This window comes from Salminus brasiliensis, chromosome 13, assembly GCF_030463535.1.
Source record: "Salminus brasiliensis chromosome 13, fSalBra1.hap2, whole genome shotgun sequence".
NCBI lineage: Eukaryota > Metazoa > Chordata > Actinopteri > Characiformes > Bryconidae > Salminus > Salminus brasiliensis.
This window is the reverse complement of record NC_132890.1, coordinates 26052107-26064931: the sequence shown is the minus strand read 5'-3', so window position 1 is coordinate 26064931 and position 12825 is coordinate 26052107. Positions and strand designations below refer to the sequence as shown.

The window sequence follows — 12825 nt, the reverse complement described above, 5'->3', positions numbered from 1 at the left end:
TTCACTGACCACTTAATTCACTCCCCTGTGTAGGTGTACAGTTACAGACTGTAGGCCACCTGTTGATTAGTTTCTCAATCAATGTCTTTGTCATTCATGATTAGTCTGTCTGTAACCATTGAACCACTGTTTATCAGGTATAATATAAGTGGTGGAACACAGCAGTGACACTGACATGATAGCGACATGCAGGCATGTTCACAGATACACCCAAGAAAGGGTCTTGTTCCCTTTCCATTTTGCCCTCAGACTTATAGGGCATAGTATAGTATAGTATAGTATAGAATAGCTGTATTTTATATGACCATTGTTCATATAGGTCCATTGCACCCCCTCTGGTGCAGTGCTGATGTCTTGCAATTCCAACATGTACAGATTCATGTAAACTGATCACCGTTCATTACATTTTTACCATTGATTAATAGTGACACCCAACTAGCAACAGGGCAATGGCACCATCAACAGATGGCCTACAGCCTCCCTTACTGCAAAGTTTCTAATAAAGTGGCAAACAGCATCATCTCTGAGAGTATTCACAAGCTTTTTTGAGTCATTTTAATCTCTTATTTTCACAGATCACTGTTGGTGTAATCCTTCTGTATTACCTGTTGGGGATCAGTGCCCTAATTGGAGCAGCAGTGATCACTGTTCTGGCCCCCATGCAGTACTTTGTGGCCACTCAGCTCTCTCGAGCACAGAAAAGCACACTGGTAGGCTGAACTGTATGGAAGAAACACTAAGCTTTAGTATAACAGAAAAGGGTTTAATGAAAATTGTCATTCTTTTTGTTAATAAGGTTATGGGTTCGGTTTAGGGCTTTTAATAGACTTTTCTATTACATATAAGTTCCTACATATAATACAGATCGGACCCCAGACTCCAGTATTGTATATGAAAGTGTATTTGTGTGTGTGTGTCTGTGTTATAGGAGCACTCTAGTGAGAGGCTGAAGAAGACTAACGAGTTGCTGAGGGGCATCAAGCTGCTAAAACTGTATGCCTGGGAGCACATCTTCAGGTCCAGTGTGGAACAGACACGCCAGAAAGAGCTAGACAGCCTCCGAGCCTTTACTCTGTACACATCTCTCTCCAGTGAGACTCTCCATTCATTTACAAGCAATAGAAATATACAATTTTCATAACACCAATGCAATATCATGAAGGCTATGAAGCTCTTATGACTATGAAGACCTATTTAACTAATTCAATTCGTTGAGTCTATATAAAGGACCACACCTCAGCATCTTACTATCAAAGCTTCAGAACATTTACCTTGTTTAACAGTAATTACTGAGTAATATGTCTACAGTTTAATATAGTTGCAAGATAAAGTAAGTGAACCCTATGGCAAAAACCTTTGTTCACACGTCCACTATAAGAAAAACACTATCACAAATATGGTATTCATGGAAAGACAACAGGAAGGAAGCTGTCTAAGAAAAAAATTGTGGCCGGTCACAAGTTTGCCCAAGATCACCTGACTATTCCGTGATACTTGTTTTATAGACAAATGAGAACTGTTAAGCACAAATGCAAATTGCCATATATGGGGCAAAAAGAACACCAACACTAAAACCTCATCCAACTGTGAAGCATGGTAGAGGGAGCATCATGGATTGGAGCGGCTTTGCCGCTTCAAGGTCTGGACACCTTACCATCATTGAGGGAACAATGAATTCAAAGGCACAAGCTGAAGTGATGATTTGGAGTGGTCAAGTGAGAGTCCTGACCTTAACCCTTTTGAGAATCAATGGCATGACCTGACGAGGGCTGTGCAGGCAAGGAATTCCAGAAATATTGATGAACTGAAACACATTTGCAGGGAGGAATGCTCTGACATTCCTCATTAACCTTGCACAGATCTGCAGTTCCTGTTATTTATTTAATGATTCACTTACTTTTTCTAGCCTGCACTGTGGATGTTTATTGTGCTCAATAATAGACATGAACAGTACAACTGTTGTCTGCTATTAGTTGGGTAGATTGTGCTTGGGTATAAATGTGACTTACATAATGATCAGGCCACATTGGGTTAGGAATCAATGCAGAAATCCAGTTACTTCCAAAGGGGTTAACTTACTTTTTCTAGCCTGCACTGTTGATGTTTATTGTGCTTAATAATAGACATGAACAGCACAACTGTTATGTGCTATTACATTAGTTATTATAATTGTGACTTAAATAGTGATGATTAATAAATAATGGAGAAATCCAGTTAGGCCTAGTTTTTCTTAAGCTGTAACTGAATAATACGCCTGCAGCATAAGGAATGAAGTTCTTAAACTATAGACTTATGTAGTTATTCAGTTTAGACGACCTATTCAGTAATCACTATGAGGAGGTTAATAATTGAATGTGCCTTTTTTCCCTTTCCAGTTTTCATGAATGCAGCCATTCCAATTGCAGCAGTTCTGACTGTGAGTGTGCTGCTCTTGCTTTATCTGCATTGTCATCTGAAATATCTACTGTTATGTTAAACCCTACTGAAGCTGGATTAGTTTTACCAAAGATTTTGTGGTAAAAATTGTGATACTGTAGATTTGAATGCATTTTTTTCTGAGGGCTGAGGAGGTAAACTATAAAAAAATAGCAATAAATATTGTTATTTAATACCTAAAGCATTTCATATATTTAGAATATCTAGGCCAGTTTTGTATTGCATATGGTTACAAGTTAACTTACAGCATTTATTACTGTCAGATTATAAAAACTATAATCTGACTATGATCGGGCTACAGTCAACAATCAGTTGCATTATGGTATGTTCCCACATAAAACTAACCTAGCTACTATAAGGCTTTACTGTGTATGAATAAAGACAGTTTGCTTTTCGCTGTGTTTCCACAGACATTTGTGGTGCATGTACATGTGCACAGGTCATCTGACCCCGATCTGTCCCCTGCTGTGGCCTTTGCTTCCCTCTCACTCTTCCACATCTTGGTCACGCCCCTCTTCCTGCTTTCCAGCGTCCTGCACTCAACAGTGAAAGCCCTTATGAGGTGATTGACAGTCTCTGGACTCTTAAGAACCAATCAGAGCTTCTATATATGCAGTTATATAACAGCTCTGTATGGAAGCCAGGAATGGACCAATGAGAATTCAATGCCAGGGGCAAGTCAGTTTAAGTACTGCAACGAAAGAAGCTTTTAACAGATGTTAATGTTCCAGCATACAGCATGCATCTGTGCTGTCTGATGATACCCAGGAAAAATAAATATATAAATATACTAATCCCGGAGCTGTTTAACCTAGATATGGAAACAATAGTATCAGTACTAATCTTATTAATTAATTTTACATTCATTTCCTGTTCGTTTCACGTTTTAGCTGGATGGAGTGATCGTTCTGATGGCTAGCAGCTAACATGGATATATGAACAAATGCCGCTGCAGTCTGAACATACAGACTTGTCAAAGTGGTCACTTCCCTTCCAAAAAATTCAGATTATGAACAGCTTTAGCTGTCGCTGGTTTCAGATGGTCTAAGCTGCTCCTTGATGGCCAAGGTGGTTGAAAAGCTGGTAATCCAGGTGAAAACACACCATAGCTCCTCACCAGCATTTGATATGAGTTTAATGGACTAGCTGATCTATCAGACTGACCAAATTGACCAAGCTGGTCAACAAGTTGGCCATACTGGTTGACTAGTTTGGTAAAGCTGGTTGACTGGTTTGGTCCAGCTAGTCATACTGCTAGACCTGCGTGGTCTTCGTTTTGGCCATGGTTTGCTGCTCAGCCATTGTGGTCATTGTGGTTGGCCATGCTGGGCAACCGCCTTCATCATACTGGTGATGCTGATCATTAAGGTTAGTCTGACTGGATGACTTGCTTTGTCAGATTGGTCATGTAGGTCATGTACACCTTATGCTGGTCAGGAGCCAAGCTAAAGTGCTTTTTCAGCATTTTTGCAAAGTTGTAACTTGATATATAGAGACTTTTTAGAGTCTACAAATCAAGCAGATTCAGAGCAATCAGGTCTTCCCTGCAGGCTAAACAAGCTCTAAGTGTCTGACTTACATATGGCATACTGTTATCTACAAATCTTACGAGAAATGGATTGCCCAACTAATAACAGCAAGGATATTTTTGGTGTATTTGTACCATAAGGACACATTTTTCAAAGAATAAGCAATGCTGCAGCAAGTGCTCATATGATGAAGCATGTATATTATTTAACCTCTTCTCTATTAATTCCAGTGTGCAAAAGCTTAGTGAATTCCTTGCCAGTGGTGAGATTGAAATCGATCACGAAGCCAAAACACCTTCTCCAACTAATACAGGCAACCACAGTCAAATCAAGTCAGTGGTAAGTATAGACTATAATCTTCTTCACATTTGACATCACCATCTCAGAGGAGACTCGTTTGCACTGCTGAATTGGAAAACCTGTTTGGAGTATCAGTCTTTAGATTAGGACTAAGCGGACTGACTGTCATTTCCCAGTACATGTTGCAGCTCCAGGCCTCAAAGCTGGTCAACCGTAAGAACAAAGCCAAACAAGATGAGAATAGCAACTTACCTCAGCAAGACCAAGAACTGAGCACTTCGGCTAAGGAGGAGAATGTTTGTATTAAGGTAAGAGTTTAAGAGGTAGTGGAGATTATAGCCAAGTCAAATTAAAAAACTGATGTCAGTCTGATTCACTATGTTGATGGACTTTACAGATTGTGAATGGCTATTTTACCTGGACCGCTGCATCCCCAACATTGAGCAACATTGACATTCAGGTTCCTTTTGGTAAGTTGTGAATGGTTTACTTTAAACCATAAAAGCCTGTTTGAGGGGCCACGCTTCCATTCCTCGCCTTCAATCGACATAAGTTACATATTATGCCAGGATGATTTTGACACGATTTTGTAAGAGCTGTTAAAACATTTCCAGCTATTTGACATCTGGGATACCACACTACACCCCGGCAAGAAGTCTAGCTTTTCTAAATTATCAGTATTTTTCAGCCTAGTTCCTGGAGGTTGCCAAGTCGGAGGAGTGCTCTCTGGCGCACATATGTAAACATATAAATGATAGATCCCATTAAACCTATTATTCTTTAGGACAAAATTCATTTTCATATTTTAATTTTGTATTTAAGACTATATAGTTCAGGTGTCGTTATTTGTGCCATCAAAATAATGTTAGCATTAGCATTGTTGGCTAAAAACAGATAGTCCAGCCCAGTAGTGTTGTATTAAGCTACTGTAAACTCATTGTTACTGTATGTAGTGACTAAAAAAAAGGTCTGCCTGTCAAATCTCACAACAGCTGCTGCCAATCAATGCACTGCGAGTAATGACTTAGTAATGAATGAATTTGCGGGGTGAGCAGGATAGGTCAAATGCTCTGACAGCTTTTGTTCTGTGATTTCCCAGTATGATTTGTATGTGTGTGTGTTTATCAGGTCAGCTGACAATGATTGTGGGTCAGGTGGGTTGTGGCAAGTCATCCCTACTGCTGGCTGCTCTGGGTGAGATGCAGAAAATCTCAGGACGTGTCATATGGAACAGGTAACACATCCCCCAACAGCAGTGGCATTATCTGTTCAGTGCTTTCAGTATTGAGCAACAGTACAAGTAGGCACATTTATTTTTATCACTGCTCACTTTTTTAGAAGCCTAATCTTGTAGGTCCACCTTGTTTTAGCCATTTACCCTCCAGCCTGCCATCAATGGGCAGTTTCTGACCGCAAAGTTGCTCTTGACTGGAGATTTATTTGGGTGCACTTGGTGGAACATTCTCAACTTTGCAGTGATTACTGATGTATGTTATAACACCAGCAAAACTGCTGTGCTTGAAGCACTCGTACCAGCACCACACCTTCTGCCATGCCACCTCCACGTCAGTGTCTGACTGCTGCGTTGAGAATCGCCCAAACCACCGCCCAAATAATATCTGTGGCCAGAAAAGGACAAAAATGTATGAGAGGAGGGTGCATGATAACAAATGGGCTACAGTCTGTATTTTTTACATTTATATAATTGAGCTACAAGGTACAGTTTTAAAAATAAAGATTAATAAAGCTATAGAAGAACAACTTTTGGTTCCATGAAGGCAAGATGTGTGAATGTGAAGAACCTGCAAGTTGGTAAAGAACCTTTACATTAAGTGTAGAGTCAGTAAGCCCGTGAATCGGGTTCTTAATGGAGCCAAAAGTGGTTCATCTATAGCACAGTCTTTTGTAGCATCTTTATTTTTAAGTGTTTTTTTTTTACATTTTTAACATCTGGTCAACAGCTGTCTTGTGGTAAGAAAACAACCATTAATGAGGTTGAGTGAATGACAGGGGGAATGAGAGGGTGAATGATTACAAATGGGCTACAGTCTGTAATTGAACGCAAGGCAGGTGGAGCTCATAAATTGGGCCTCTCATTTAGGTAGCAGTGTTTTGCTTTATTGAGCTGCTATGAGCTCTAGAGTGACACTGTGTGTGCTGTGTGATTTCTCACTGAACACATAGAAGCTGGGTGTTTCTAATAAAGTGGACATTTAGGGTGAATAAATGATGTACCTTTCCCTTGCAGACTGCCAGATCAAAATGAGGAAGAAAATGACAGGTAGAGTTTGCATTATGTAGATCATTTGTATTTTCTTATTTATTTATTTATTTATTTATTTATTTATTTATTGCTTTAGATTGACTCAAAGTGGCCTAAAGCATTTCAAAAGCATGTTCACTTTATTGAGCTCCTTTCTTCCTTTCTCAGAGGGACGGGTAATCATGTCGCACAGGCAAAAGCACCTAAGTATGTAATGTACTTTGCAAATTACTCATCCTATTTCTGTGTAGTATCATGTGAATCCATGTGTCTTTAACCTATTTAATCTTATGAACATTTGATGGTGATTTGAACAATATTGGGAGATGGAGGCTATATAACTAAACCCACGAAACTGAAGAAATGTCTTTTAAAGATCATGTGTAGAATATAATTAATAGAAATGCAATTTTCTTGTGAGGGACAAGTTAGGACACCCCCCATGTACTACTACTTAAAAAAGGTCCAACATTTGAATTAGGTGCAGAATATACATCATTAGAGAGGGTTTAGGAGGAGCCTGTCTTATTTAAACCTCAGATATCTAGTTTCACTCCTTGTAGTGAGTGGGATCACCATGGTCAGATCCAAAGAGCTCTCTGAGGCCTTCAGTAAGAAGGTTGTAGATGCAGATGAGCCTGGGATGAGGTTTTAAATAGTTCTATTCAAAATCCAAAGAACAATTAGAAATCAGCTGCTCTACTGTCTGCAAACTGATTCACAAATGAAACAACTGCCAATGTGGTGAGATCAGGCAGTCCCAGAAAGCTCAGTCCAACAGGAGATTTCAAGATGTGTAAAGAAAATGTCATTACGGGACCTGCAGGTAGCTCCTGATGTTTGTCAGAAAGAGACTGCAGAAGTTTGATTCTGATGAGAGGTGTGGAGCTCCGAGTGTTCCAGTGGACTAAAGCACTGCCAGTATGCCCTGAGGATCGCTGGACCGATTCCTGGGTCATGCTGCCTGAAATCAGCAGCTGGAACCCGAGTGGGCAGATGGCTCTCTATTTTCCCACGTCTCTGTGTCACATGCTGGCCGGGACTAGCCGATGCATCAGAGCTGAGTACCCTGCTCTGTCCTCTGGGTGTGTTAGTTGCCTGGTGTTTTGGTTGACCATTGCATGTGTCAGTCCTCACCCTCCCAGTGTCAAGAACATTACATGTGACTGGGGGAGAATACAGGTTGGGCAATAGGGTAATATTGGGTAAACTAAAAAAAAGGTTAATATTGGATCACCCTCGCTGTAAAAAACTTTAGGTTCAAGAATTCAAGAATCTAGTCTTTGTCTGTTAGTATGACCATACAAATCTGATTTGCAGTAAGCGAAATCCAGTGGCTTATGCCTCCCAGAGAGCCTGGCTCCTCAATGCCACTGTGGAGGAGAACATCCTGTTCGACACGGCCCCCAACGAGAAAAGGTACAGCCTAGCACAGCCTCGGACAGAACAGTAAACCGCCACTCTTTCTGTTCTTCTCCTCTTGCTGGTTAGTCATGTGAAAAGTGAGCTCTGTTGATAGGCACACTCTGTTTCGGCAGAGTAATCACACCACTCTGCACAAACATAATAACTCACCCTGCTTATTTTAATCTCCACCCAGAGGCCAAATTGAAATGTCTTTATCTACCTAACAAACCGCTTCCTGGAAATCGGAAAAAGGGCTTTTGTCAAACCCTCCTGCGCTTGTTTTTAATGGATGTTTTGGAGAAGCTGTGAGGAGAGAGATTAGAGCGGGTGTATAGCACACAGTCTCAGGGTTGTTATGCAATGACAGTTGGGTAGGGCACACTGTACTTTCTCTGCGCAGTCTCATGGAAGTCCATGAGATTTCCTCATTAAGGGACCTACATGCCCAGCGAAATCTCCTACTAGGTTTCAGAAGGCCACTAAGGCTCACAGGTTTTGCCATTGGCGAGTCACGTTGCTTTAATGAGCCACTGTTATTTGAAGGAAGGGAAAAGTAAAGTAAGCTTTTAATGTCTTTGGAGATGTGAAGAATGCAATTTTACACATTATTATTATTATTATTATTATTATTATTATTATTATTATGTTTTATTATCATTTTTTTTGTACAGCACCTTTACTATACATAATGCAGCACCATGTGCAATAGACAATACTACTACTACTAACATCACTACTACTAATAATAATTATTATTGTTATGATGATGATGATGATGATTATTATTATTTGTTTGTTTTTACAATATGCAACAACACAGATTATTATATTAGCTGAGCGAAGAAATGCAGAATGGCTACACAGTTTTGTGGTTTTCACTCGCAGGCACTTGCTAGGATACTACTATGTGGTCCCTGAGTTGAACTTGTTTTACTGTATGATTGCTATGGTATTGCAGTTGATTGCTCTGCTGTTGCTAGGTGGTTGCTGTGGTATCCCAGGTGATTGCTGTGGTGTTGCTAAGGGGCTGGTACAGTATTGCTAGGTGGTCCCAGGGCTGATCCTGTTTTTACTGGTTTGTTTCTGTGATATTCCAGATTGTTGCTTTGGGGTTGCTAAGTGGTTGGTATGGTATTCCAGGTAGTTACTGTGGTGTTGCTAGGTGATTGCTACAATAAAAACATAACAGTATAATGTATAATAATGAACAGCAACATTAGTAAAAGAAAAGTGCATAAAAGGGTTTGTTAAAATGTCTTTCAGTTCTTTTTATAATGATGTACTGGGGTTGCCTGTTTATTGTTGATTGCTTATAAATATTATATTAGAAATATGATATATACTTTTTCTTTACTTGTTTAATCTCATTTTAAATGAGAGGGGGGGGGGTAAAAAGACAGAATGGACAATGAACAAATGGTCTCTCTTTTTTTTACTGTATTTAAAATGCAAATGTTACATTTGTTGTGATTCTTCTGCTGTAAAATTGTAATTCAATATACAAATTATATAAAACATATAAATTTAAAATATTTAAAATAATGAAAAAAGACATTAATTATGCTGGACTGCTTTTCATCTCCTCTATCTATCTTCAGATATAAGGAGGTGATCGAAGCCTGCCAGCTTCAGCCTGATATTGACACACTTCCTCAAGGAGACCAAACCGTGGTTGGAGAGAGGGTAGGTCTGTTTACTCAGGCTTAATAGATTGTGTATGGGTGTGCGGGAGTGTATGCTCACGCGCTTCTGTTTCTTTCTACTAGGGAATTATTCTGTCTGGAGGTCAGCGCCAGCGCATAAGTGTGGCCCGGGCACTTTATCAGGAAACCAGTGTAGTATTCCTGGTGAGTCCAGCAAGAGAGTAAGTCACTGCCTCTACAGAACGCCATGCTTCTCCTCAGGCTGCACTGACAGAGCTGTGTGGATTGGAAAGCATGTCGGACGCAGACAGGCTGCTTAACTAGTGCTCTGACCTATGGGCCTTTATCCAATATGGAAGGCCTCTATGCTTCCTTAGAATTTGTTTGGTCAATTGGAGTTATATTTTAATAACTGTATTATTATTATTATTATTATACAATTCAAGGCTATGCAGTACCATCTTATAGTAACAAGTGAATATGTCTCCATCACTCACTCTCAGGATGACCCGTTCTCAGCCCTGGACATACATTTAAGTGACCACTTGATGCTGGAGGGCATTCTAAAGCTGCTCAGACAAGAGAAGAGGACTGTGGTACTGGTGACCCACAAACTGCAGTATTTACCACATGCAGACTGGGTGAGAACCACATGTCCTTCACACACTCTTACTAGCACATCTTATTAGCACACCGAAGCCCAGGATCAACAGAGCAGGGTGTATACAACTGCATATCACAGCTCCTATACGCTGGAAAACCACATGGAATGACATTACAGTACAGTCACCTATATTACATGTGCTTTATTTTCTAATCCCTCCAGATCATAGCCATGAAGGACGGGACAGTCCAGGCCCAAGGGACCTTAAAGGACATCCAGTATGAAGAGCCTGAACTGTATGAACATTGGAGGACCTTGATGAACAGACAAGACAAGGTTAATAAGGGCACTAGAACCCTATCTGTTATACTAGTCTGAGGAATGTCTAAATTCTAATGCTGGGATAGGGAAATGTATCAGTATTAAATTCCTTACAATTACATTTACAGTACATTTACAGTATGTATCAATAGGTTCATATCTTTAATACCTTACAATTACAGTTACAGTATATATTAATAGGTTTATACCTTTGATAGGTCCTCCTATTAGTTATTATACATTTACAGTATATATCAATAGGTTTATATCTTTCATACCTTACAATTACAGTTACAGTATATATTAATAGGTTTATACCTTTGATAGGTCCTCCTATTAGTTATTATACATTTACAGTATATATCAATAGGTTTATATCTTTCATACCTTACAATTACAGTTACAGTATATATTAATAGGTTTATACCTTTGATAGGTCCTCCTATTAGTTGTAATAAATTTGCAGTATATATCAATAGGTTCATATATTTCATACTGATATCATACTTACAAAAAATGTATCAACAGGGCCACACCTTCCTTTATTTATAATTAGTTATAATGCATTTACATTATATATCAATAGGTTCACACCTTATATACCTTATAAATACAGTTACAGTACATTTACCATATGTATCACTAGATTCATATCTTTCATACCTTACAATTACAGTGCATTTACAGTATGTAGTAGTGGTTTCATACCTTACATATCTTATGATTGCAGTTACAGTACATTTACAGTATGTATCAGTGGGTTCACACCTTATTTACCTTAAATTTACAGTTACAGTACATTTACCATATGTATCACTAGATTCATACCTTTCATACCTTACAATTTCAGTGCATTTACAGTATGTATAATGGGTTCATACCTTACATACCTTATGATTGCAGTTACAGCACATTTACAGTATGTATCAATAGAGTCATATCTTTAATATCTAATAAGTAGTTACAGTACATTTACAGTATCAATGGGTTCACACCTTTTGTACCTTAAAATTACAGTTACACTACAAGAACAGTATTCATTAACAAGTTGAGACCTCTTATTCCTTAAAATCACAGTTACAGTTATATTATGTATCAACTGATTTGTACATCTGAATTTGTCTTTCGTTAAGTTTGCATCAAATTTAGACCACACTACAGTATCTCTTCAGTTTCAATACATGATATGTTTGCTACAGTCTCTGAGACAAGAGTACTCTGAGCAAATGAACCAGTAAACAAGTCAGTCATGATGAAATTTCCATCCGAATCAACTTAATGATTGCCACTGGCCTCTGCAGTGGACCATGAATCATCTGGTAATTGCACATAGCCATGAGACTCCTAATGATGAAATGATTTCTTCTGTTTAATTACCATATCAAGACCTTTCATTTAAGGCTTAATTTCCTTTCATTACAGTTGAAGGGGAATTCCACCAAGAGTTCCAGATTTCTGTCTAATTGATAGGGACTTGTGAGCGAAATGGTGCATTGTAGAGAAACATGCTTTGGACTGGTTTCTCCGGCCCTGTGAATTATTCTGACTAAACAAAGTCCTAAGTAAACAGATGGCCTGGATAATGAGACGTTAACTGCATGCTCCTACTGAACTTTCCTTCAGGAGAACAGCGTAGAGCTGAAGAGGAAAAGTTTTAGAAGGCCCATGTACTCTACAGACACCCTCGCCACAGAAGATGAGGATGAAGGTAAACTATCAGTCCATAATGCATTTGTTTCTTTCTATCTTTGCTTCAAAAGAATGATGCATTCACATGACTTGATTCTAAAGTGCATTATATGGTCAAAAGTATTGGGACACCTGCTCATTTATTGTTTCTTACGAAACCAAGGGTATTACAAAGAGTTTATCCTGCTTTATGTTGGAGTAACTGTCTCTACTGTCCAGGGAAGGGCTTTCTACTAGATTTCGAAGCATTGATCTGAGGATCTGATTGCATTCAGTAACAAGACCATTAGTGAGGTCAGGATTTTGGATGTCTATCACTCCACCTTATTTCCAACTCCCCAACTCATCCAAAAACGTATTGGATGGAGCACCATCTATCATTCCAGGGAACACACATTTCCTCTGTTCCACAGCTCAATGTTGGGCTTATTAGCATTAGGCATGGTATCAATAGGTTCATGTTTATCTGATCAAAAGAGTGCTATTGAACTGGCAATACAAGCTGTCTGTGCAGCAATGGGTGCAACTGAATGTAGCCAAATACATTCTTTATAAGAAGTGTGTATATCATAACACATGAATTAGGAACACTTTATTACACTGTAATAAAAACTGTCTTTGTCATTTTTGCAT

At 39.0% G+C, this 12825-nt stretch overlaps 1 protein-coding gene across 1 annotated transcript in view; it reads left to right on the top strand.

Annotated features, from left to right (window-relative positions):
- abcc8b (ATP-binding cassette, sub-family C (CFTR/MRP), member 8b) overlaps nt 1–12825 on the top strand; it is a 38343-nt gene that overhangs the window by 12278 nt on the left and 13240 nt on the right. Inside the window, exons 10-25 of the mRNA XM_072694632.1 lie at nt 576–710; nt 929–1091; nt 2376–2416; nt 2847–2998; nt 4196–4304; nt 4442–4573; nt 4663–4735; nt 5394–5499; nt 6514–6546; nt 6697–6735; nt 7849–7947; nt 9534–9636; nt 9702–9782; nt 10082–10219; nt 10405–10518; nt 12127–12211. Coding sequence (XP_072550733.1) covers nt 576–710; nt 929–1091; nt 2376–2416; nt 2847–2998; nt 4196–4304; nt 4442–4573; nt 4663–4735; nt 5394–5499; nt 6514–6546; nt 6697–6735; nt 7849–7947; nt 9534–9636; nt 9702–9782; nt 10082–10219; nt 10405–10518; nt 12127–12211 — 1603 coding nt within the window. The remainder of the gene's footprint in view (nt 1–575; nt 711–928; nt 1092–2375; nt 2417–2846; nt 2999–4195; nt 4305–4441; nt 4574–4662; nt 4736–5393; nt 5500–6513; nt 6547–6696; nt 6736–7848; nt 7948–9533; nt 9637–9701; nt 9783–10081; nt 10220–10404; nt 10519–12126; nt 12212–12825) is intronic.